Here is a 25,052-nt window from a genome sequence, read left to right as displayed (position 1 = left end):
GACACTTCCCTGTGACTGGTGGTGACCTTGAGTGATTCCTTTGTCTCCTGTTAGCCGTCAGATGTAACAGAAAGCAAGGTGGCCCAAAGGACTCTGATGACCACATCTGAAACTCTGGAGCGTATCTTGTTACCGTCTTGCCTGGGCTATGTGCAGGGTCGTTAGGGACCCATGGCACCTCAGGGGCAGGAGTAGGGTGCAGCTTTTCCCCTTTCGGTTTTGGAGAGGGGGACTTCGTGTTCTGCATAGTTTAATTTGATCCCAGATGTCTGGACACGATTTCTCTCTCTGCCCTTCTCTCTTCCTTAGGCTTAGTTTGCAAGACAACTTACCCGTGAGGGGAGTTCCCTCTGGGGCAGCCAGCAGTGCAATTTTCCTTTATTGTTTTATAGATTGCAGCAACCACAACAATCTGTACTGAGCTCTTCCTATGGCCCAGGCACTGTCCTAAGTGGTTTGTACAGATCGGTCATTTAATCCTTTGGGTAACCCGATGTGGCTGGGTGATAAAAGCAAGCAGCTTGAGTCATGACGTGGCCAAACTCATCCTGCCCTACCCGGGTCATGTTTCCATTTAGGGCTGCGAAGACGGGGCGGGATGGCGCTCACCCATGCGGGAAATATACTCCGCACACACTCCTCCTCTCTCAGAAACGCCCTCCCCCATGGTTGATGAGGTGCGCTGTGCTTCTGAGGTAGAAGGGTGTGGGTATGATATTCTAGTGAGGATGCCCCAGAGGGATTTGAAGTTGGCAATGAGCAGTGGACTGTACATGTTGCTGGGACTCTGTCCACCGTATGATAACCTGCACATATCAAAACAATGTCATAAGATTAATTTTGGGGAGAATTCTGCAGGAGAAACTCTGACCCAATAAACGAATTGGTTATGGTAGAAAAGATAAGGCTTTTGCAAAAATCTATTAAAGATTATAAAGACTGACAGACTAAAGGTTGCGCTCCATCTATGGACTCGAACACGTCGCACACGGTTGTAGGGGCTGTAGCAAGAGGAACGGAAAATGGCTAACTTACTGTTTGTAACAGCCCAAGATGGGAAGTGACATAAATATCCATGATGGGGGACTAGCTGGATAAACTATGGTACATCCCCATGGCTGGGCTGCTAGAGAAGAAAGGAAGACGGTTCCTAAGTTCTTTTCCAGTGTGGGGTGGCTAGAATGTAAGCAGAAAGCTGCAGATTCACGGGGTTGAGGGTTCAGAGGGCAGAGCCTGGGATTGTCAGAGAGAAAGTGGAAATGAAAGGGATAACTCTCAAAGAAGGAAGTCTGTGGCTGGGAGTGACCAGTTCTGTAAGAACTCCCTTGTTCCTTCCCTAATCCATCTCTGAATTACACATTTATGTGCCTAGTAGGGTGAGAGAGCTTAGCACTGATATGTCTATATCAGTGCTCCCACATGGGAGACAAAGCTTGGAGTCTGAGTCCAGGCTTCTCTCTCTCTCTCTCTCTCTCTGTCTCTCAAAATAGATAAACTTAAAAAAACCAAAACAACTCCCCCAAAAACCAAAGTGATCACTCAACAATTTAGCTGCCAGCTCAAACAAAAACAAACACTCTTCAGAGGAAGATAACAAAAGCCAGAGTCTCTGCAATGTATTATTCGTAGTGTAAGCCTACACTAAAAAAGAGACATGCAAAGAGACAGGAAAATGTGATATGCAGTCAAGAAGAAAAATCACCCCCCAGAAGCCCAAGATGATGCGTATGTTGAAATTAGCAGACCAAACTTTTAATGAAGCAAAATTATAGTCATGTCCAAGGACTGTGAGAAAAGGATGTTAGTGGATAGTACCGGATGGAGACTCTCAAGACAGAAATCTATGACGAGGAATCCTATGAAAACTGTAGAACTTAAAAGTAGATCTCCAAACATTCACGGATGGGCTTACAGCAGTTTGAGTGAACAGAAGAGTCAGGAAACTTGAGGACTGATGAACAGAAATTATGCAACCTCAAGAGCAGCAAAGAAAAGACATTTAAAAAAACACCCAGAGCCAACCACTTGAGGGATAATAGCAAATTTCTAACATACGTGCAGTTAGAATCTCCGAAGGAAAGGTGAGATAGAATGCCACGTAGAATGCATTCCAAGAAATAAAACTGAACATTTCACAAATCTGGAGAAAACCCGAGTTTACAGACCATGGATACTCAATAAATACCAGGTAGGACAAACAAACAAACAAAAATACCAGGGCCGGGTGCATCATAATCAAACTGCCGCAATCCAAAGATGAAGGAAAAACACCTTGAAAGTAGCCAAAAAAAAAGGACACGTTCTTTGCAGGGGAATAATGATAAAGGAAAAGCTGATTTCTCGTCAGAAACGACGAAGGCAGAAAAAAAGGATCCAACATCTTTAAATGCAGAATTTATACCCTGAGAAACCATCTTTCAACAGGAAGGCAAAACAGAAATATGTTTGGATAAGTAAAAGCTGACAGAGTCAGTCACTAGGAGTTCTGCACTGCAAGAAATGTTAAAAGAAAAAAGAAATTCTTCAGGCTGAAGGCCTAAAACACCAGTCAGAAGTTGGAATCTACAGGGGTAAATACAAGCACCCGAAATGACATACATGTAGGTAACCATAAAAAATTATCTTTAGGGGCGACTGGCTGGCTCAGTTAGAAGAGCGTGCAATTCTTTACGTTATTTTATTTTTGAAAGAGAGACAGAGTGTGAGTGGGGGAGGGGCAGAAAGAGAGGGAGACCTAGAATCCGAAACAGGCTCCAGGCTCTGAGCTGTCAGCACAGAGCCCGACGCGGGGCTCAAACTCACAAACCAAGAGATCGTGACCTGAGATGAAGTTGGACGCTTAACCGATTGAGCCACATGGTGCCCCCACCCCAATTTTTTTTAAATGTTTACTTATTTTTGAGAGACAGAGAGAAAGAGAGAGACAGAGTGTAAGCGGGGCAGGGGCAGAGAGAGAGGGAGACACAGAATCTGAAGCAGGCTCCAGGCTCTGAGCTGTCAGCACAGAGCCTGACATGGGACTTGAACTCATGAGCTGTGAGATCATGACCTGTGCTCAAGTCAGACGCTTAACTGACTGAGCCACCCAGGTGCCCTTCTCAACATGTTTTATAAGGCCATTATAACCATATATAAACATAACAAAGGCATTACAAGAAAAAAGTTACAAACCTATATCCCATTTGAACGTTAACACAAAAATCCTTAACAATTATTAATATTATTAGGAAATCAAATTTAGCAATATGTAAAAGAGAATACATGTTACATCAGGGTAGAGATCCTGTATACCTTTTAAAAAACTCATTCCTAAGTATTTTTCAAGGAATACAAGTGCAGCAATCATGGAAAAACAAAGTTGTTTTAACGTTTAAAAATCAGTCAACGTAATTCGCTATCCGAACAGAATAAAGGAGAAAAATCATATGATCATCCACTAGATGAAGAAAAGAGTATGTGACAAAATCTCATACCTGTTTATGATAAAAAAAAAAACATTAGAAACCCAGGAATAAAAAGATTGCCGCAACCCATCTCAACAGATGCAAATATAACACCTGATGCAGTTTACCAAGAATTTTGTCAAAGAACATTTGATGGAAAATGTTTATTAGCACCTAGGGGAAGAAGACATGTTCAACCCCATAAGAGGCATTTACAACACACCTGTGGCTCATGTCACACTTGGTGGAGAGAGTGAAGGCATTTCTCCTAAGGCTGGGATAAAGGAAGGGTGCCTGCCCTCATTTTTACTTAATTGTATCGGAGTTTCAACCAGGGCCACAAGACAAGTGAAAGAGATAGAAAACAAACAGAGGTCAAAGTGTCTTTATTATCAGAAGATAGGATTGTTTTTATGGAAAATCCTAGGATCTAGAAAATAACTACCCAAGCTAAGAAATGAATTAAGCAACGTCAGAAGATACTATGTCAATATATGAAAATCTGCTGTATTTTTAGAATAATGTGCAGAAAACAAATGGAAAATTAAATTCAGGTCCCCTTGGCAATTACACTGGAAAACAGAAAGTGCCATGGAATAGGTTTAACAAAAGATATGCAGGACTTTCATCTTGAAAGCTAAAAAACTTTGCTGAGGCAAGTTAAGGAAAACCTGAGTAAGTGGAGGGTGTACCATGTTCATGGGTTAGAAGACTCAGTATTGGTAAGATGTTAGCTTTCCCAAACTAACCTCTGTATTGAAAGCAATCCCAATCAAAGTCATAGATTGCTTTTTAAAAAAGAAACTGACATGTTGATTCTTAATTCTGAAATTTGTAGGGAAAAGAAAAAGGCCCATATAACCAAAATAACTGTAAAAGAAACACAAATGTGGAAGGCTCCCTGGTTTCAAGCCCTAGCAGTTAAGCCAGTGTGTTATTGGTGTCTAGATAGACACACAGGTGGATGAAACAGAGCAGAAAGACTACAAAGAGGCCCATGCATGGAGACAAATAATTTTCTAGAAAAGTGTCTAAGTGATTCAATGGAAAAAGGGAAGTCTTTTTAACAAATGGTACTATGATGACTGAATATACATACAGGGAAAAAAAAAAAAAAAAGGTTGATCCCTACCTCACACCACACACAAAATTAATTTAAATTGGATCATAGATTTGGGCTCCTGAGTGGCTCAGTCTGTTAAGTGTCTGACCTTGGCTCAGGTCATGATCTCACGGTTCGTGGGTTCGAGCCCCGCGTCGGGCTCTGTGCTGACAGCTCAGAGCCTGCAACTGGCTTCAGATTCTGTCTCCAGCTCTCTCTGCCCCTCCCCTGCTTGTGTTCTGTCTCTCTGTCTCTAAAATAAATAAACATTAAAAAAATTTTTAATGGATCATAGACCAAAATATAATAGCTATCACTCTCAAATCTCCTAAAAATTTATCTTATCTCTTCTACCTGGGGGTAGGAGAAAGTTTCATAGGGAAGACACAAAAAATACAATATATACAAGAAAAACTTGTTAAATTAGACTTTATCAGGTTAAAAATTTCTGCTCATCAAATGTCCTCATTAAGAAAATTAAAAAGGCAAGTCATGAAGTGGGAAAAAATATTTGCCATACATATATCTGACAGATGAATTATATCCAGAATATAGAGAGTTTCCTACAAACCAGTGATAAAAAAAAAAAAAAACAAAAACAAAAAGACACACGCTTGTTTACAAAATGAGCAAACACATAGAACAGACACTTCACAAAGTAAGATGTTCAAACAGCCAATAAGCATGAAAAAACATGCTCAACAATCATTAAGTCATCTGAGAAATGTGAATTAAGACCATGATGAAAGGCGCCTGGGTGGCTCAGTCAAATGTCCGACTTTGGCTCAGATCAAGATCTTGAGGTTCGTGGGTTTGAGCTCCGCGTCGGGCTCTGTGCTGACCGCTCAGAGCCTGGAGCCTGTTTTGGATTCTGTGTCCTCCTCTCTCTCTGCCCCTTCCTGACTCTCTCTCTCAAAAATAAATAAACATTAAAAAAAATTAAAACCAAAAAGACCATGATGAAATATGATTTTATACCTACTTGATGTCTAAAAAGTTAAAAGCTGAGATGTTGTGTTGGGTTGTACGTGGAGCTCCCAGCTCACCTACACACGGCTGGTGGGATGTAATGCGGCACGACCACTGGGGCAATCAGTTGGCCAGTTTCTTATAAAGCCAAGCATCCATTCACCATATGAACCAGCGACATCGCTCATGGGTTACGGCCCAAGATAACGGACAGAGACGCCCACGGTAAGATTTGTACGATTTTTACAGCGGCGCATGCTGAAATCACCCAGCGTCCCTCAACAGGAGAGCCAGCGGCGGGGAACTCACAGTGGAACACTACTCCGCAACATGGAAGTTAATAAACTACATGCATGCGTCTTAAAAACATGACGCCGACAGAGTCCCCTATACGGAACAGCATCTACGGGATGACTGCGCTCCCGCGAAACTCCGGACCAGGACCACGTGGTCTGTGCTGACGGAAGTCGGAACAGCGGTCTCCTAAGTGGGCACTGACTTGAAAGCAGGCACGGGGGACTTTTCAGGGTGACACAACTGCTCTTCATCTCGGTGGGATGGGGGTTACACGCGTGGGTGCTGTCATCGAGCTCATCCAACTGTGCGCTTCGGGCGTGCGCATGGTGTCTCAGCCGCACGGGATGCGGGCGTATGTGGCTCGGCCAGGTCCTCACGCGTGCCCAGAGGCAGACAGCGCTCGGAGCGGCGGCCTCCCTGGGGTCCTCAAGGTAACGTTCGGACCCCGCCATTTCTGCGTCACCAAATTCTGGGGGCAGGACACAGGTCCCCAAGGCCCCGAATGACCGTGTGATGCCCGCGCGTCTGGCAGCGACGTGCTAGGTGCCGCTGCCTTTGCTGGTGGGACCGGGTCGTGCCATCCCGTGAGGAGCCCGCGGGAGTGGGGTAAGCCCCTTGGAGGCGGCAGGGCAGCAGGGCCGGTTATCCTTTGTGTCTCAGGAGTGGCGCACGTCAGGGTGACCGAGGCCGTGATCGGGAGGCTCTCCAGGCGGAGGCGGAACTGAGGATGGAAAACACTACGAAGAGCGTTATTGTCTCATCAGCAACGCTGTGCTTATCTCCAGGCATGCACCGGACTCGCAAGGGACAGCGGCCAGCGGCACGTGCCGTTTTCGACCCCAGGGCCCTTCCTGTCCTAGGGAACGTCAGCAGTGCCAGAGAGGCGTGACTGCAGCCCCTGGGTCGTGACCGACGACAGCTACCGTTTACTGAGCACCTACCACATGCCAGGCGCCGGGCTAAACACTGTGCATGAATTCTGTCATCTGTCCTCCCAAGAACCCACGGGGGTGGTTTCCCTGTTCTGCAGGGAAACTGAGGCGCCGTGTGGTAGGAAACCGTCCTGAGGCCATTTCACCCGACTGACAAGGGACTGGGGACAGCTCTCAGGTTGGCGCCTGGAAGCCGACCCACAGACGGGGAGATGGGTGCAGCAGGGACCCCAGCAAGCCTTGGAGGGCATGTGGGACCGAGGCGAGGGACGGAAGAGAGTGCATGGAGGGCAAGTCAGCACCGGCCTGTCACGGGGTCCCCTGGGCAACCGTGACGGCCACCTCAGAGGGCCTCCCAGCACCGGCAAGGGCGCCGAGGTGCATTTGTCCCTTGGCCTCCTCTCGAGGCGGCGACTGCTCCCGGGGCGGCAAGCCCTCCCCACTTCTGGTGGGCCCTGCGCACGGGAGGTCCACAGGCAGGCCGGGAGCTCGGGCGGGAGGACGCCGTGGGCGCCCGTGGCACCAGCGGCCTCCGCTCTGCGCTGCTGGGCACCGGCTGGACTTTGAAACAATGTTAGTATTTTATTTGACCCAATATAGCTCATCTCAACGTGCATCCCACGAAAACGTGCACACCCACGTTCCGGGCACCATCACTCGCAACAGCCTAAGTGGAACCCACCCCGATGCCGTCAGCTGATGAAAAAATGCGGCCCAACGTCTCGCAAGGACGTGGCCCCTCCGGGAACTGGAGCGGAGTACGACACCGAGGAGCCCGACGACGCTGCTCAGGGGAAGACGCCAGACGCACAAGGCCGCGTACTCCATCACAGGAGGCATCCTGAACAGGCATCTCCATAGCAACGGTGGTTGCCAGGGACCGGGCGGAGGCGGGGGTGGGGGGGTGGGGGGGTGGGGGGTGGGATGAAGTCAATGGGCGTAACTGCCGATAGGTACGGGAGTTTTTTGCGGGGTGACGGAAATGTTCTGGATCTAGACAGTGGTGGTGGTTGCACAAAAACAAAAAAATGAATGTACTAGAAACCATGGACTCTGTCACGTGAAAACGGCGCATTCCACGTTGGTGATTTCTATCTCACAAGGAAAATGTGCAACCAGAGAACGAGTAGCGAGGTGTTGCACGTTCCTTTATCCGTACGGAGTCTTCGGAATCCAGTGTGAGTTCCGCATTTGGACCGCGGTGACCTTGCATACGCTTGGTCCCCTCCTGGAAGAACAGCTCCGGGGTCCGTCACCGCAGTGCTCTGCGGTGTTGGGATTTCAGCAAGCCACCACTCAGCCAGGGTGAGTTCCGGGCACTGTGACTCCTGTTTCCTAAGCGGTGGCGAGCAAGTTTGGGGCGCTGGGTTTCTTGGAGAGACCCCAGCAGGCAAAGCACACGTGGGGACATCCAGACGGGCCCTTCTGGCAGGGACTTCCTGAATCTTGCACTAAACTGGGGAGGGAAAAGGGCAGGAGAACGCCCCGTGGACAGGGCTGCGTGTGGCCTGCTGGAATTCTGGGCAATGTTCAAGGCACGGCCAGCACCTGTCACTCCCCGCAGCGACCTGTCACCTGTGACTTGCAAAACCACAGGCAGGCTCCGTGGGGGTGCTTCTGATGTGTCTTTACAGCTCACTTTCTCTGTCTGTCCTTGGGAACAAGGACAAGGAAGCTCTTGGAAGCCAGGCCTGGAGTCACCCCTGATCTCTGCCCAGGGGGACAGAAATGAAAGCCAGCCTCAGGGGCAGCCCCCACGGGCCCTCCCCCCCCCACCAGCCCGCCGGACGAGGGGCCAGCAGAGGTGCAGCCGGGCGGTGCGATGTGTCCTGGTCCTAGGGATGGGCAGGGAACGAGGGACCAGCTGTCAGTCCTAAAGTTGAAGACGCTCCCCTGGAGAAGCGTGGCTCTCAACACATAGCTGCCGCCGCCCTGAGAGACCAGGGCTCCCCCAGGACCAGGTAGGAGCGTTGACCGAAATGTGGGGCCAGCGGGAAGGACGGCGACCCCCAGGAAAGGCCAGGCCAGGGGCCTCAGCAGCTGCGTGGAAGTCTGGACCCCAGGCTCCTACTTCCTTTCCTGACCTTTTTCCTGCCATTGTGACTGTGGCCTGTTGATTCACGGGCAGCTGGGGCTCCTTCCCGCCACACTCAGGGCGGCAAGGCCGGGGCTGACGACTGACCCTGGGAGAGGCTGAGAGGCTCTGGAAGCAAGGCCGGGCTGGGCGCCGATGCGTGGGCGAAGGAGGGGCATTTCCTGCCGAGAGCCGAGAGTTCCCATTTGCAGAAAAAGCTCCAGATGGAAAGACACAGCGCCATTCCCTGACCTGTCTCAGGAAGGCTCGGACCACGGGGGTCTACCTGATACCAACTCTGTCCCCAGAGGAAAACCCCGGGATACTGTGCATTTGTAGACAAGGGGTCCTCGTGCACCAGGGTGTGAGCCTGCCCATCAGTGTGCAGACGGCGAGCGCGGACCGCCCCGCGCGGGTGTTCACGGTGCTGGGGGATGCGCACGTTTGGAGGACCCCCGCTCGCCGTCACTGCAGAGAACACATGCCTTTGTGCCAGCTCCCGCGGGAGGCTGACTGAGTCCCCACACGGTCAGGTGCACTCCACCTTTTGCTAAGTTCTTTCCCTTAAGGAGCACAGACCCACCTCCATGGGTCCAAGTTGGGCCCCGAAGTTACACAAAAATCCCTCCTTATTCTTCCTCCAGCGACAATCTTGTAAACACCTGGGCACGCCTGCCACGCCCCCCAGGCTTCCTTCCCGAAGCTCATTCCTGTCCGGGCGGCCGCGCACTCGGCCTGTTTTTTGCTTCGTTATTCCTCAAAGGCTTCATTATTCTGGCCCCTCCACTCTGGATGGTGACAAGCGGCCAGCGTCCTTCTTCCGATGGAATCCTGTGCCCGAGTGTGGCGTCCCGGGGCCCATCCTGGGTCCCTCCTGCTAGCTCCCTGCCTCCCTGGTGAGCTCACGGAGCCCGGGCTGCAAACACTGCCAGCACCATCACTGGCAGGGCCACGGCACATCCCCAGTGAGGGCTGGGGGACGGGGGAGCCGCAGGCTCTAGTCACATCTACTCAACACTGGTGCCCACAGCCACACCGCGCGGAGATGTCCCAATGTGAGCCGCCTTCTCCTCCCGTGTGCCAGACGCCCTCAGCCTGTTCCCACGTGGGGGGTGCCGTTCTGTATCCTCAGCGACTCTGGAGGCTCCTCTGACTCCTCTTTGATGTCCCATGTCCACTCAGTCAGGAAATAAGCAGGGCTCTTCCCTCAGAACACGCCAGAATCTGGGGGCGCCTGGGGGGCTCAGTCGGTTAAGCGTCTGATGTCGGCTCAGGTCACGATCTCGCAGTCCGTGACTTCAAGCCCCCCATCGGGCTCTGTGCTGACGGCTCACAGCCGGGAGCCTGCTTCGGATTCTGTGTCTCCCTCTCTCTCTGCCCCTCCCTCGCTCACAACTCTCTTTCTCTCTCTCAAAAATAAACACTAATAGTAAAAAAGGGGGAACATACCGGAATCTGGCCACTCCTCACCACCCCCACTGCTTCCATGCTCCTCTCTGCCTATAGGAATTACAGCTTCCTGATGGGCCTTCAAAGTCCCACATGATGAGCCCCTGACACCCCCAACCTTATCTCCAGGAGTTCAAGGGACACCCTGGAGGCATCACGCCTTAGCAGTAGGACTGAACTATCCCTGGATCCTGGTCCACTACAACCATCCTGGCAAAGCCTAAAGGCAGGTCTCAAAGGCATCAAACTGAATTGTAAGTAACTGAACTGCCTGCCAGGACAGAACCCACACTCTTTAATGGGAGAAAACAAAATCCAGATGATCAACAATATAGCAAAAAAAAAAAAAAATGCAAATGTGGATTTATACAAAGAAATATAATTGACTGTTGAAAGCAAAAAATGAGTAACAGTGGATTATGGGCCTAAAAACATATGTAGCACACAAGTAAAATGTATTACATAGAGCACAGGGTGCTCAGGGGGCACACACAAGCACACGGCTCTGAGACCCCACTCCTTCAAGAAGTGGCAGGACACAATTTAAAGGAAGACTGCGATACGTCGGTGATACTGATTGTGAAACCAAGGGCAGCCAAGAAGAAACAAAGAAGTACAGTTTAGAGACCAAGAGTGGAGAAAAGATGGTCAGTATCCAGAAGACATAGAAAAAGAAAAAATTAAAAAAATAATGAATGAGATAAGCCAAAATGAGTGGCAAGTAGCAGCAAGATAACCCTGCTGTATCTATGATTACTTTAAAAAAAAATTTTTTTTTTTAACGTTTATTTTTGAGACAGAGAGAGACAGAGCGTGAACAGGGGAGGGGCAGAGAGAGAGGGAGACACAGAATCCAAAACAGTCTCCAGGCTCTGAGCTGTCAGCACAGAGCCTGACGCAGGGCTCGAACTCACAGATCGTGAGATCATGACCTGAGCCGAAGTCGGACGCTTAACTGACTGAGCCACCCAGGCGCCCCTATGATTACTTTTAATGTAAATGGTTTCACGGCTCCAGTTGAAAGGTGGAAATTGCCAAGATTGATAAATGTTGCCAATAAGAAACCTGCTTCAAATACAGAGGCACAGACACAGTAAAATAAAAAGATGGAAAGGGTATAACATGTGAGCACTAAAGCTTAAGGAAGCTGGGGTGGCTGCATTAATATGAGACAAGGAGGACATTCAAAGAATAGTACAAAGACAAAGGCCACATTTTTGGAAGGATAAAGGGATCGATCCATCAAGAGTATAGAATAATCCTCAACAAGTATGCACCCAATAACAGGAAGGGAAACGCATGAAGCAAACCTGACAGACTGAGAAAAGCAATGGATACATCTACAAGGCATTTGTATATTTCAACGCCCTTCTTTCAGCAATTGATGGAACAAGCAGACAGAAAATGAAGGCGGAGGAAACTTGAATTACCCTATCAACTCACTCGACCTAACTGATACTGGTGCCATATTCTGCTCAGCAACAGCAGGGTTCACATGCTCCTCAGGTGTATACGGAACAATCCCCAAGCCACACCACGCATTCCAACACATTAGAAAAGACAGAAGCCATCCAGGGTCCACTTAAAAAAAATTTTTTTTTTAGGGGCGCCTGGGTGGCGCAGTCGGTTGGGTGTCCGACTTCAGCCAGGTCACGATCTCGCGGTCCGTGAGTTCGAGCCCCGCGTCAGGCTCTGGGCTGATGGCTCAGAGCCTGGAGCCTATTTTTCCTATTCTGTGTCTCCCTCTCTCTCTGCCCCTCCCCCGTTCATGCTCTGTCTCTCTCTGTCCCAAAAATAAATAAATGTTGAAAAAAAAATTAAAAAAAAATTTTTTTTAAATGTTTATTTATTTTTGAGAGACAGAGTGTGAGTGGGGCAGGGGCAGAGAGAGAGAAAGAAAGACACAGAATCTGAAGAGGCTCCAGGCTCTGAGCTGTCAGCACAGAGCCCAACGCGGGACTCGAACTCACAAGCTGTGAGATCATGACCTGAGCCGAGGTCGGACGCTTAACTGACTGAGCCACCCAGGCGCCCCAAGTGTCCACTTTTAACCGCAGTGGAATGAACTGAGACATCAATAACAGAAAGGTAACTGGAAAATACACAACCATCTGCAAATTAAACAATACGCTTCTAAATAACAAATAGATCCAAGCAGGAACCACCAGGTAAATTAGAAAATATTGTGAGCTGAATAAAAACGAAAACACAACGCATCGACATCTATGAGATACCGCTAAATTATATTTAGAGGGCTATCGTTAGCTTCGAATTATTATAGAAAAAAGAGAAAGATCTAAAATTAATGATCTAAGCTTCCGCCTTCAGAAGCTGGAAAAAGAGGAGCAAACTAGATGTGGAGTGGGTAGGAAGGAAAGGAAGGAAATCAAAAGGATGAGAGGAGAAATCAATGAAAGAGGAACCAAATAATGGAGAAAACCAATGAAGCTCAAAGCTGGCTCTTAGAAAAAAGAAATCAAGAAAATGTATAAATCAGACTGACTCAAGAACAGAGAAGGTCTACCTTCCGGGCATCTCGGATGGAAAAGCAGAGTTCACGCCAACGCCACGGACATAAAGGGGATGACCAGCACTTCCCAGACTCCATCCTGCCAACAAATTCTTAGATGAAATCTTTGCTCGAATGGGTACCACTTCCTGAAGTTCATTCCAAGTACACAGAAAACCTGGACATACTTGTCTCTTAAAGACACCGGATTCATAATTTAAAACCTCCCAACAAAGAAACTCGAAGCACAGAGGATTCCCTGGTGAATTCTAGGACACATTTAAGGCAGAAATAGTGCCATCCCTGTACAAACTTCCAGAAAGCAGGAGGGCGGAGCACCTCCCCACTTCCCACGAGGCCGGCATCACCCTAATGCGAAAACCAGATGAACATACTGTACGAAAGTAAAACTATGGAATCCTTGCTGATACAGATAACAAAAACCTTTCACAAAACGTATTTAAATTGAATCCAAAGCAAAATGATAGTAGACCGTGGCCAAATGGAGTTTACACTAGGAATTCAAGGTTAAAGTTTTACAATCAGGACGTCCACCAGTAACAGAACAGAGGAGTAAAAAACACGATCATCTCAATAGAGGCAGAAAAAGTATTTGACAAAATCCAACACTAATTTATGATCAAAACTCTCAACCAATTAGGAATTAAAGGGGGGGAAAAAAACCCTCAATCTGAGAAAGGGCGTCTACAGAAAAACCCTACAGCTGACATCATAACCGATGGTGAAAAGCTTCACTTTGTCTCCAAGATGAGAACAGAGCAAGAATATGCATTCTCACACCATGTGCTTCTCTCATATTAGGTATCCCAGCAGGAGCAGCAAGGCAAGAAAGAGAAGTAAGAGAGACAAAAGACATCCAGGTCTGAAAGGAAGAAGCAATTCCCTATCTGCAGATGTAGACAATCATAGGAAATCGACAAGAAGGTACTAGATCTACTGAATGAGCTTAGCTAAATCAATACACAAAACCAATTATATATATATTTTTAATTGTTTTTTTTTAATCTTTATATATTTTTGAGAGGGAGACAGCATGTGAACAGGGGAGGAGCAGAGAGAAGGAGACACAGAATCCAAAGCAGGCTCCAGGCTCTGAGCTGTCAGCGCGGAGCCCGACGCCGGGCTCGAACTCACGAACCGCGAGATCATGACCTGAGCCGAAGTCGGACGCTCAACCGACTGAGCCACCCAGGCGCTCCCAATTATATTTTTGATAAACAAAAAACTGCTGGGAATTGAAATAAAAACCCATTGACAGTAACATTAAAATATTAAATACTTAGTGATAAATTTATTAACACAGATTCAAGAACTTTACATTGACAACTATGTTATTGTGAAACATTAAAAGAAACCCAAATAAATCGAGAGATACCACATTCATGAATCAGAAAACTCAGCAATATAGACAGTAATTCTTTTCAAATTGTTCTGTGTATTTAGTACAATTTCAAAGTCCCACTGAAAAAAATTTTTTTTTCGTAGCAACTGACAGACTGATACTAAAATTTATTTGAAAATACAAGGAACCCGGAACAACAAAAGATGTTGTGATAGCTCGATGGGGGGAAAGGACTGTCTTTTCCACAAACGTTCTGGAACAAATGGATATCCATGCAGAGAGAATGAATCTCAGTCCTTTCCCGCCCCGCGTGAAGGTGGGCTAGACTGAGCGACATCCTTCCAAAGAGCAGAGTAAGGAAGGGGAAAACAGCAACTCGGCAGTGGGGAAGCCAGGGATTCAAAGGGATATCGTGGGCCCCCTCATTCTTTCCCCAGATCCATACCCTTAGGCTGATCTTGAAGAAAACCTCAGACAAACCCAGCCTGGGGGACATTCTATAGACTCTCCAAAGTGTCTGAGTCAGACGGCCCTCTCAGACGGGGCCAATGGAGAAGACCCAAGGGCCAGTGTGACACAGACGGACCGTGGCTTGGATGCTGGACAGAAGACGGACATCCAGAGAAAAACTGGTGAAATCCGAATAAAGTGTGGGGCTTAGTTAATAAAAAAAAAAGTCACATTCATTATCAAGTCAAGGGCTCGATCGCTGTTTGTTTTAAAAAAGGAATTTTCCTTCTAGAAAAAGTTAGACCTATTTTATTCTAACATCTACTATCAAGAGAATTGAATTAAGAGTTTTCAAAGAGCTACTGAAGCATTAAAAACATTTACTTTATTTTATTTTAAGTTTATTTATTTATTTTGAGAGAAAGAGTGCAAGTGGGGGAGGGGCAGAGAGCGAGGGAGACAGCGAATGCCAAGCAGGCTCGGCATTATCAGCACAGAGCCCAGAGTGGGGCTTGAACTCATGAACTGAGAGATCATGACCTGAGCCGAAACCAAGAGTCAGACGCTTAATGGACTGAACCACCCAGATGCCCGAAGCATTAAACAAATTTAAAGCAATCAGTGCCCACATGTAAACGCTGTCACTTAAAAATTTTTTTTGAACATTTTTTATTTTTGAGAGACAGAGCATGACCCGGGGAGGGGCAGAGAGAGAGAGAGGAAGACACAGAATCCGAAGCAGGCTCCAGGCTCCGAGCTGTCAGCACAGAGCCCGACGCAGGGCTCGAACCCACAAACTGTGAAATCCTGACCTGAGCTGAAGCCGGATGCTTAACCAACTGAGCTGCCCAGCACCCAGGTGCCCTGACAACTGTCACCGTAAAGATGAGACAAGGTGCAGACCCATAAGTGCCTCATCCTGGCCTGCATGGGATGGGTGGCTTCAAAATTCTATTCTGTGGCCATCAAGCTTATAAAAATCAAAATTAAATTAACTTTACACTTTAAAAAGGAAAGAAAATAAACCTCGACTTCTGTCTCAGGCCATACACAAAAGTCACCTTGCAAGGGATCACAGCCCTAAAGGGACAAACTAAAAATACAAAACCTTCGGAAGAGAGAACGGCAGAAAACCTCACAGGTAAGGGACGAACTAGGACTTCTCGGGTAGGGTACCGAAAAGCACAAACCATAAAAAGATCAAAATTGATAATCCGGGCCGAATCAGAATGGAACACTTCTCCTCATTGAAAGATACGGCTAAGAAAATGAAGGAGCGAGTTCCAGGCTGGGAGAAAATATTTATGATACGGGTCTGCCTAAGGGTGTGTGCCTCCAATAAATCAGGGACACTCACTGTTCAATAATAAGGAAAAGCAGTCACCTACCACGACGGATCATGAGAGAAGATTTATGACCGGTTAGTAAATACATTCGCCATCATTAGTCACTGGGGAAGCATAAAGTCCAACCACACGCAATATCACACCACACCCATTAGAATGATTAACTGACAACTCTGAGCGTGGCCGGGGACTGCTCACCCCCGGTGGGTGGGTGGGTGAGGCGGTGCCGCCACTTTGGAAAAACCGATGGGCAGGCTCTTCGGCGAATTACTTAACGCTACGACCTAGCGGTCCCGTTCGATCCGAGAGAAATGAAAACGTCCGTCCCCACGAAGGCATCCACTTGAATGTTCATGGTGGCCTTACCCTAAAAGCCCCCAGACTGGGAGTAACCCGCTGTCCTTCAACAGATGGATGGGGAACCACACTGGGGTCCAGCCACACCAGGGAACACTACCCAGCGATACAAAGGAATGAACCACTGGGGTAGCTGACACACACACACGTCCCAAAGCCGTTAGGCCGAGTCAAAAAGCAGGAGGCATCCTATGTAATCTCTTTTATACAAAGCTCTCGAAAAGCTAAATCTACGGGGTCAGAAAGCAGGTGGGTTGCTGACAAGAGGCCAGGGGTCATGGGCGGGGGTGGGGGGGCGGTTAACTGGGAAGGGACACAAGGGAACCTTTTCGGGTGACGTAAATGGTCCGCGTCTTGGTTTTGGGAACGGTTACAAGGGGGTATGCATTTTTCAAAGCTCATCAAAATATACACTTAAAAGGGGGCATTGCATTCTGCATGAATCATACGTAAGCAGGAGAGAGAAAAGATCCAGAAGGAAATGGGATTTTACCACTGTAACACCACTGACCGCACCCGGCGTCCCGGGGGCTGGGGGCTGGGGGCCGCGGACGGCCCACGGTCTGACGTGCGGACTTGGCGGCTCATGGGTCTGAGCGCGCAGGCCAGACTCCGCGCCCAGGAAGACAAGGGCGGACTGTCACCCAGGGTCTGCTAAGTCCGTGGGGACGGCCTGGGAGGGAGGCCCCCGAGGGGTCGTCAAGGGTGGAGTGTAAGACAGGGCTTCAGATTCTGTAACAGCACAGGGTTTACGTTCAAATGCTTACCTAATATATATTCAATCACAGGGGCAGCCTGGAGCCTTCTTTTTTTTCTCTTAATTTTAAAAATGATAGCAGGGCCTTACCAGACAGCTGCTTGATGGCCACCGGTCTCACTTTGTACGGGGTGCTGCAAGACAGAAGACAGTTCTCTGTGAGATGCCGTCCGAGGTGCTCCCAGCACGCCTGCTACGGGAGATAAGCGCTCGGGAGAAATTGGAATTCAGCGGATTAGGGTTTTTTTCTGAAATTAGTTTCTCTGGCTGTTCTGAGCTTCCTCGTTCGGAAGAATTCCAAATACTTTAAACGTGTCATTTAAATGATGAACTTCCTCTCTGATGTTCACGTGTGGTGAATTCAACAAATTTGGTGATCGGGACCACTGACGCTCGGGTGCGGGATCCCGCCGGGAAGGGCTCCTGTGCCCGCGTCCGTGCCAGCACCTGACTCGCACAGGGAAGGCGCTCTGCCCCTGGCCCGGTCGGAGCTCCTGACGGCCACATCTCCCAAGTGCACGAGAGCGGGTGGTGTCAGCCGCCCGGCTGAACACGCACGGGCGTCTCGGTGGCGCCATCCCCAGTCATCACGAGGCCCCGAGGGGATGGACACAGAAGGTTTGCCCCTGACACACCAGGGCTTACAGCAAGGGGCGGGGGGAGGGAAAGACGACTGAGCCAGCAGAGAATAGTTCCCAAGAATAGGCAATAGCTCGTAATCGTTGTTTAAAGAGGAACCTCAAGAGAGAGGCTGTTTGGGTTTTGGGTTTTGTTTTGTTAGCAAACTTGCAAAACCCGTGACTGGCAGGCTGCAAGGACACAGGGAAGCAGGTGTAAAAGCATCACTGGGGGAGTGTGGATGGTCACAGCCTTGGGGAAGGAGTCCCGGCAGGGCCGGTTAACAGGCCCACGCGCGATCCTTGACCTTGACAGGCCATCACATGACCTTGACTCAGCACAAGAATTTAGGAACAAACGTACCGGATGAAACCTTACTAGCCCGTGGGGATATCGTCCCGTGTCCTGTGTTCAGGTCGTTATTCAATAAATTGTTCCCGGAGGGCTCACAGGTCAGGTACAGGTGACAAAGACAAAAATGCTCCTGTCCTCACGGACGTAACGTTCTACGTTCAAATACGCATTAGAGGGCCAGGTATTCCCGCACTGCTTGAACGGCTAAGCTCTAGAAATTCTCTGGCCCCAGCCAACAGGCGGCTGAGGATGCACTGGAGGCGTCTGGACAGTGTCCTGTGGCCAACAGGCCCCGAAGCAGGCCGTGCCGGGAGCACTGCGATGAAACTGTGTTTGGGGCCGAGTCTCCTGGAAGGTGCACGGGGCTCGGCTGAGGGGCACCTGGAGGCAGAGACCAGGCGTCTGTGCATCGCAAAGCCCGGACGAGGGGTAGGACAGTCCAAAGCAAAGGCTGGCTGGGAGCATCTGAAGAAGGCATTAAGGGGAAACGTATTTTGAAGGAAGACTCAGATGATTATGATATTTGCTTTGAAATGAGCCCAAAAGTATCGGCCTGAGGGCCACCGGGACCCCGCTTCTCATCAGTAGCCAGGGGGCCAGTCACGAGCCCTCGGAATCTGGAGAAGAGACCCTGGAAAGCTGACAGTCACAGGAGCACCAGCACCAGCCCTGTCCCGTGAGATGGCTCCTGAGTCTGAGGCTGGGGAAGCAAGCAGGCGACGAGCGGCTGCAAATGTCTTCAGAAGTGGAAGACGCTGGAGAGACAGCCTGACCACATGCACGGCCTACTTGGCCACTGTTTGCTGGGAAGAAACAAGATTCCAGCACTTTCCCGGAGAGGAAAGCCCTGTGTCTGGTGGACACGGCTTTCTGGTGAGCACCGACCTGGGGTCAAGGGCAGTTTCTTACGTTTTCCACACTCTATACCAGTGGCTCTCCCCCGGGGCTGTATACTGGAATCACCTGGTGAGACTGAAAAAATCCCTCAAAAATTCACATTTAATGGGCGGTCCTAGTGGGGTCTGGACCTCGGGGCCTTTGTGATGCTCTCTGGTGGTTTTGATCGGCGGGAGGGCTGCAAGTCACTGGGTTAGCGGCACTGGACCCCCAGGCAACTAGAGAAGTGGCCTGGAGAGACCTGGGGCAGGCGAGGTCTGGGGGCCCGTGGGATGGGACCTGGGAGGTGGCATCCACCCAGCATCACCACCACCACCTGGGAGCTGAGAGAACAGCAAATTCTGGGGCCCCAGCCCAGATCCAGAGCGTGAGGACCTGAGGGGTGGGCAGGGAGGGGAGGGAGGACGGGAAGTCTCCTGTGCAGCTGGGTGGGGGGCTGGTGACCTGTGAGCAGAACGGGTAGCTCTGGAAAGAAAATGCCAGAGAGCACAGAAACCCGGGCTTCTTAAGTTCGGCTCCCCTGGTGTTTCAGGCAGTGGGTCTCTGCATGGAAGCCACCCTGCGCATAGTAGGACCATCCTGTGCACAGTAGGTCTGTCCTGTGCATAGTAGGACCATCCTGTGCACAGTGGGACCATCCACACAGTGGGACTGTCCCATGCACAGTGGGACCATCCTGAGCACAGTAGGGCCATCCTGCACACAATGGGATGGGTAGCAGCAGCCCCACTCTCCGCCCACCGCCCCAGTTGTGACAGCCACAGTGTCTCCAGACACTGCCCAGTGTCCCCAGGGGAACAACGCCTCCCCTGCCGAGAGCCACTGGCGCAGAATAAAGTACAAAGCAGACATTCGGAAGCCAGAAAGTACAGACAGACAAGCTACGGACAAACCGCTGTTGAGGAGAGATGCCGTTTCGCTCAGAGACCAGCTTGTGCTGGTTTGAGTGGAACGCCTCCCCCCCCCACCCCCCCACCCTAAGGTCAGTTTAGTCTGTGGACGTCGGGGGTGATAGGTCGCTCAAGACTCAGCTCCTGAAGCGCGATCTGGCCGAGCATGTGCCGTGATTTACGGGACTCACGCTGGAGTCTTTGGGGAGCAGGTTCGCGCCGCTCTTTCCGGGGAGCCCGAGGCTGGCAATCGGAGCCCGAGGGTGTGGGGCAGAAGCTCCCGACGGGCGGAATTTGGGAAGACCGATGGGCACAGTGGAGGGGAGGCCTGGCGGAGGCAACTGGGTGCGTGGAGAAGGACAGTGCCCACCACGGCTTGCCGAGCCTGAGAGACGGTGTGGCTACGAGGACGGTCGAGGACTTTGTGCCTCCCAGCGGCTTCGTGCGGCTCCTTGCACTGAAGCCTTAAGCTGTGCGGGGGAGGGTCTGCGCCCTGGGCAGGGCCTGGGGGACCCGGCACCCAGCCCGGGGCGGATGGCTGACAGGCTGGCTTCTGGGCGCAGGACGGAGAGCAGGTGCCCACCTCTGGGTGCTCAGGTGGGGGGATCCTTCTGGGGGCCTCCAGTGAGGGTCTCAGACCACCCCATCACATGGAGCCCAAATGTTTCCAACTGTCACTAAGCACTGTGGGCCCTCCAGCTGCTGGGGCACGAGTGGGGCCCGCCTGGGCATGCTTTCTCCTTCAGGTTTGGAATGGCCGGCAGGGCTCAGTCATCAGGTGGGACAGCCCAATGGCCGGAGTGACAAATGTCCCTCGGAGCAGATGTTCAGTGGGAAGCAGGAGCGGGAGAGGGGCTGGGGGGGGCGGGTCTTGAGGGGCGTACCCCGTGGGCCCTGCTCGCCCACCTTGCCCAGGTGCAGACACAGAGCGGAGGCCCCGGGGACTCGGTAGGTGGCTGGGCCAGGGGGCTGCTCAGGGAGGGGAGGGCCCCCTGCCCAGAGGCCCTGTCCTTCTTCCCGCCATACTGCAGGCTTGGCCGATTTTATGAATGTTCATGTTCGCAAATGTCCCTTTCACTTTCCAGGTGTCCCGCAACCGCTCCTCAGGCCCCCAGGCGCCCCCCCCTCCCCCCCCCCCCCCCCCCCCCGCCTCCTGTGCACACTGGTCTGGGCAGACAGCACCGGGCCACCACCAGATCTTGCTCCAGTGTGAACGCAACACCCCCGGGGCTGTGGTCAGGGAACCTTCTGGAGGCAGACAGTGGGGCCGTCAGTGCAGGGCCCCGGGACCTGGCTTCACTGCTCCTCGCCTGCCTTCTGTGCCTCAGTTTCCCCATCCGTGGCTCCTCAGAGGACTCTTGTTGAGAGCGAGCCCTCCTGAGCACTGTTGCAAATGTGACTGTCTTGGGGAGGGACTGGTCTGCAAAGGAACAAGCCTCCCTCACACCCCCCACCCCGCCCCTACCCCATCTTTGGCTTAAATTCGGATTTTCCTACAGCAGCAAATTGCAAGGACAACCTAGAGCCCCTCCCGCGCGTGTAGAGAAGCATCAGAGACGCCCCAAGAACCCCGAGCTGCCGAGGCCGGCTGGCTGCCGCTTACCGTTCTGAATTGGCAGGCATGGTGGGGTCGATGGACACCATGGCGTCATCCGCAGTCAGCAGAGAGATGGTTGTGTTCCTGGAAGATACACCGTGTCAGCGTCCCCATGCACAAAAGGGCAACAGGGGTCCCGGGGCCAGCCCGGCTCCCAGACACGACACTTGCGTTTGTAACACACGAGCGGCCGTGCGTAATTCCAAGGGGGGTTTACCTTGTCCTTTTTTAAGTAACTTAAAATAATTCTTGTTAAAGTTTATTTTATTTTGAGAGAGAGAGAGAGAGTGAGCACAAGGTGGGGAGGAACAGAGAGAATCCCAAGCAGGCTCCGCACTGTCTGCGCAGAGCCCAACACGGGGCTCCGTCGCACAAACCGTGAGATCGTGACCTGAGCCAAAATCAAGAGTCAGCTGCTTAACCGACTGAGCCACCCAGGTGCCCCCATTTTTAAGTAATTTAAAATGGGAATCGGAGGAAGTCTAAGTTACGGAGTCGGGAGATCAAGGCAGCGAGACAGCAAGGAGCGTTTATGTTGGCCAGCGACGAGTTCGGTTTGCTCCCCGACCGCACTGTGGGGGCCCGTGTAAGCGGGGCGCGCTCTCCTACGAAGCAGTTTCGAGTGGGTGAGCTGAATCTTCCCCCGACCTCTCACCCCTGGGGTCTCGCCTAAGCCGTGTGGCCTTGACCATGTTATTTAAGCTTCTCTGCCCTTCTGTGGCGTGCACGGGGTTGTGGGGGGTGATACCCAGATCCCGGGTTGTCCTCAAGAATTATACACATGTATTGTTCAGCACAATGGTCAGGGAAAGATGCCCGGGACTGTGGGCCAGTTTTGCAGCTACAAACTGCCATTCGTTGTCGTTCCAGGCACGCAATTTCCTCCCCTGTCTGTGAGACGCTCCTGGTGTTCCGTCCCGGCCCTTGATTGGGGCCACAGCTCTGGAGTGAGATGCCACGCCACGGCCACTCCCGACCACTCTTTACAATCAGAAAGTTAGGAGAGAGGGGCGCCTGGGTGGCTCAGCCGGATGAGCGTCCGACTTCGGCTCAGGTCACGATCTCACCGTTCGTGAGCCCGAGCCCCACGTTGGGCTTGTTGCTGTCAGACCGTCAGAGCAAAGCCCGCCTCGGATCCTGTGTCCACCTCTCTCTGCCCTTCTCCCGCTTGCGCTCTCCCCCAAAATAAATAAATATTAAAAAAAGTCAGGAGAAAGACTGCACTCAAACAGACTGTTGATTGGGGGAAATAGCTCTTCTGGAATTGTGATGATTCTGGGAGGGGGTCACTGGCCTTTTCAACTACTCTCAACCCGTCTTCCCAAACGTTGCCCCGTGGCCACCAGACCCGTCCCGAGATGGAAAAATCTCACCTGTGTTAAAGCCAAAACACAACCACCCTCCTTTGGCCTTTCTTCGAAAGCAAATAAACAGAAGGAGAAAAACCCCTCGGAAGACGGTGATTTCTGCCTAATTCTGCCCAGCGGTTTCCTCCGTGAACACAGGCCGTGGCCCAGGCCCGCGGGGTCTCATTCACGGATCCGAAAGGGCTCCCATGTGTGAACCGAGCCCACCGGGCCCTGGTGCACCTGTCGTCCTCAGCCTTGGTGGCTCGCCCTTCCTTCCCAGGCGCCTTCCCCTCGAGGTGCACTGGCCTGGCGAGGCCTGGCCGGCAGTGGGGCATCCGGATCACTCACCGAGGCAGGCCGGTGGCAATGCAGAACAGATCCATGATGTCACTGGAGTTGCAGTATTTGCTGAAAACCACCTGTAAGACACAAGCAACAGGGAGGTGATGGGCGGGCGGGGCGGCGTGCCGGTTTCCATGGCGACGTCAGGCGCCTCCAGCCCTGCTTCCCGCCCAGCCTGCAGGTTCACCGTAAAAAGAGACCATAGAACTGTGGGCACGAGAATGCTGGAAGAATGTGTTTTCATTCAGCCCATCCACGTGGACTGTGAAAACTTCAGTTTTTCTTTTGTGTCTTGGAAAATGTCGCGAGAGGTAAAGCTCTCACCCGTGGTGCACACCTGCGGGGGACGGTCACCATCGGTGATGTCTGACGCGCAGGCTGACCCCCTCGGTTTCGTGACACGGCATTGCGGGGAGTCTCCAATGACTCCTGGAGACCGTTACGGAAAAAAGTTTGTTAAAGGTGATTAACTTAAATAAAAAAAAAAGGTTGCCCTTGTGGACTTCGGGGGGCTGAGGCCGTAGGACTAAATCCAAGGGGGCATCACCACGGGAAAAGCCAAAGCGAACCGGCCAACCAGCAGTCTCCACAGCAAAACACGTAGCACGTGGGCAGGTGCACAGAGCCCGGGGGGTCCCGCCCCGGGAACGGGGGAGAAACACGTTTGCATCCGCCTCTTCTGTCCAAGGGGTCCCGACTGTGAGTCTCTGCTCTGAATCCCTCCCCGGGAGCGGCCGATCTCCGTGGCTGATGGGGTGTGGACAGTCCACGGCAAAGCCCCCATCTCCACCCACTGGACGTTTTCCTTCCACATTGTCCCTGGCTGACCGCCCCTCCCCTCGTCCCTGCGTGGCGAGAAGCAGCCCTGGGATGGGTGGGCATCTTCCGGTGCCCAGAGCACCACTTTCTCTTCTAAGACCCTCTGGGTCTCTCTTTACAGGACGCAGTGAATACTCTCCCCTGTGCACCTCGCCTTTCTGTGACCAACGCCACTCGCCGTGCGCTGCTGGCCTGGCCACGCTGAGGCCCAGCCAGCGCGCCCCCTCCCCGCCGGCCTATCTGCACCCGCAGTCACGGCGCTGGTGGCCCGCCCCGCGCTGGTGGCCGCCACCCTGGCTCAGCCTGGCGACCTGCAGTGGCCCCTGCACTGTCCCCGCTCCTGGTCCTGCCCCAGCTCCCAGCCTTGGGACTCGGACACGGCCGTGCCACTCTCCTGTGCAGCAGGGACTCTGGCTGCCCGTGTGGCCGTGTCCTAGCTGGCCGTGTCCTAGCTGGAGGGGGGGGTTCCGGCCTGGGGCCTCACCGGGGGCCGCCCCCGCTTCACTCCAGGCCGTGGCGCCCCTCCCCGGGCCCTCCGATCGGCGCCACCCCTGCTTTCTGGATGCCCCTCCCCCCACGGCTGGCTGCATTACGAAGCCTCCCCGCCCCCTGGAGAGGAGCCTCGCCTTTATCTGACGTGTGCCAGGCCCGCATTTTCACGACGGCGCATCCCCAGTGACCCCAGCGCAGGCCCGAGCGCCACAGGTCTATGCCTCGGCTTTTCTGGCCGTGCCGTGAGCGGGCAGGGCCGGCGGGGCTGGGTCTGGGGTCCTGGCGATTCGCCCACCGGCACGGCACCACTTCTGACGTTCTTGTCCTGAGCCTCTGTGAGGGTGACTGGGGGCTTTCTTCCAGGCCCCGGTGAAGGGCAGGGGTGCACAAAGGAGGCAGGCGAGGGCGTTCGCAGAGGGGAACGGAGAGTCACTTCTCCCCCTGGCCCTGCCGACGAGATGTTCCTCCAAGGGTGTGTTCGGTGGAAGAATGCCGATGTCTGGGCCCCGGCACGAGGATTCTGGGGCAGAGGGTCTGGGCTGGGCCCCGGGAACTGCGGGTCAGGAGCCGGGGGTCTCCCGGCTGCCGTGAGCCCCGCGCTCCTCCCTCCCTGCCTGACCACAGCAAGGTCCCTCCCGGGGGCCTG

General features: G+C 52.0%; 1 protein-coding gene across 3 annotated transcripts in view; it reads right to left on the bottom strand.

Moving 5' to 3' along the window:
- PDE9A (phosphodiesterase 9A) overlaps positions 1 to 25,052 on the bottom strand; it is an 89,548-nt gene that overhangs the window by 38,457 nt on the left and 26,039 nt on the right. For 2 of the 3 annotated variants that reach the window (XM_058732116.1, XM_058732117.1), the window contains exons 2-4: positions 23,102 to 23,172; positions 21,411 to 21,488; positions 17,139 to 17,182 (exon numbers count right to left, since the gene is read on the bottom strand). In XM_058732116.1, coding sequence (XP_058588099.1) covers positions 17,139 to 17,182; positions 21,411 to 21,488; positions 23,102 to 23,172 — 193 coding nt within the window. Of the gene's footprint in view, positions 1 to 17,058; positions 17,084 to 17,138; positions 17,183 to 21,410; positions 21,489 to 23,101; positions 23,173 to 25,052 lie in introns of those variants that run through there. The other variant, XM_058732119.1, reaches the window with a different exon arrangement.

The sequence above is a fragment of the Neofelis nebulosa genome, chromosome 5 (assembly GCF_028018385.1).
Source record: "Neofelis nebulosa isolate mNeoNeb1 chromosome 5, mNeoNeb1.pri, whole genome shotgun sequence".
NCBI lineage: Eukaryota > Metazoa > Chordata > Mammalia > Carnivora > Felidae > Neofelis > Neofelis nebulosa.
Note: the sequence above shows the minus strand (reverse complement) of the source record. Positions and strands in the feature narration are given on the sequence as shown.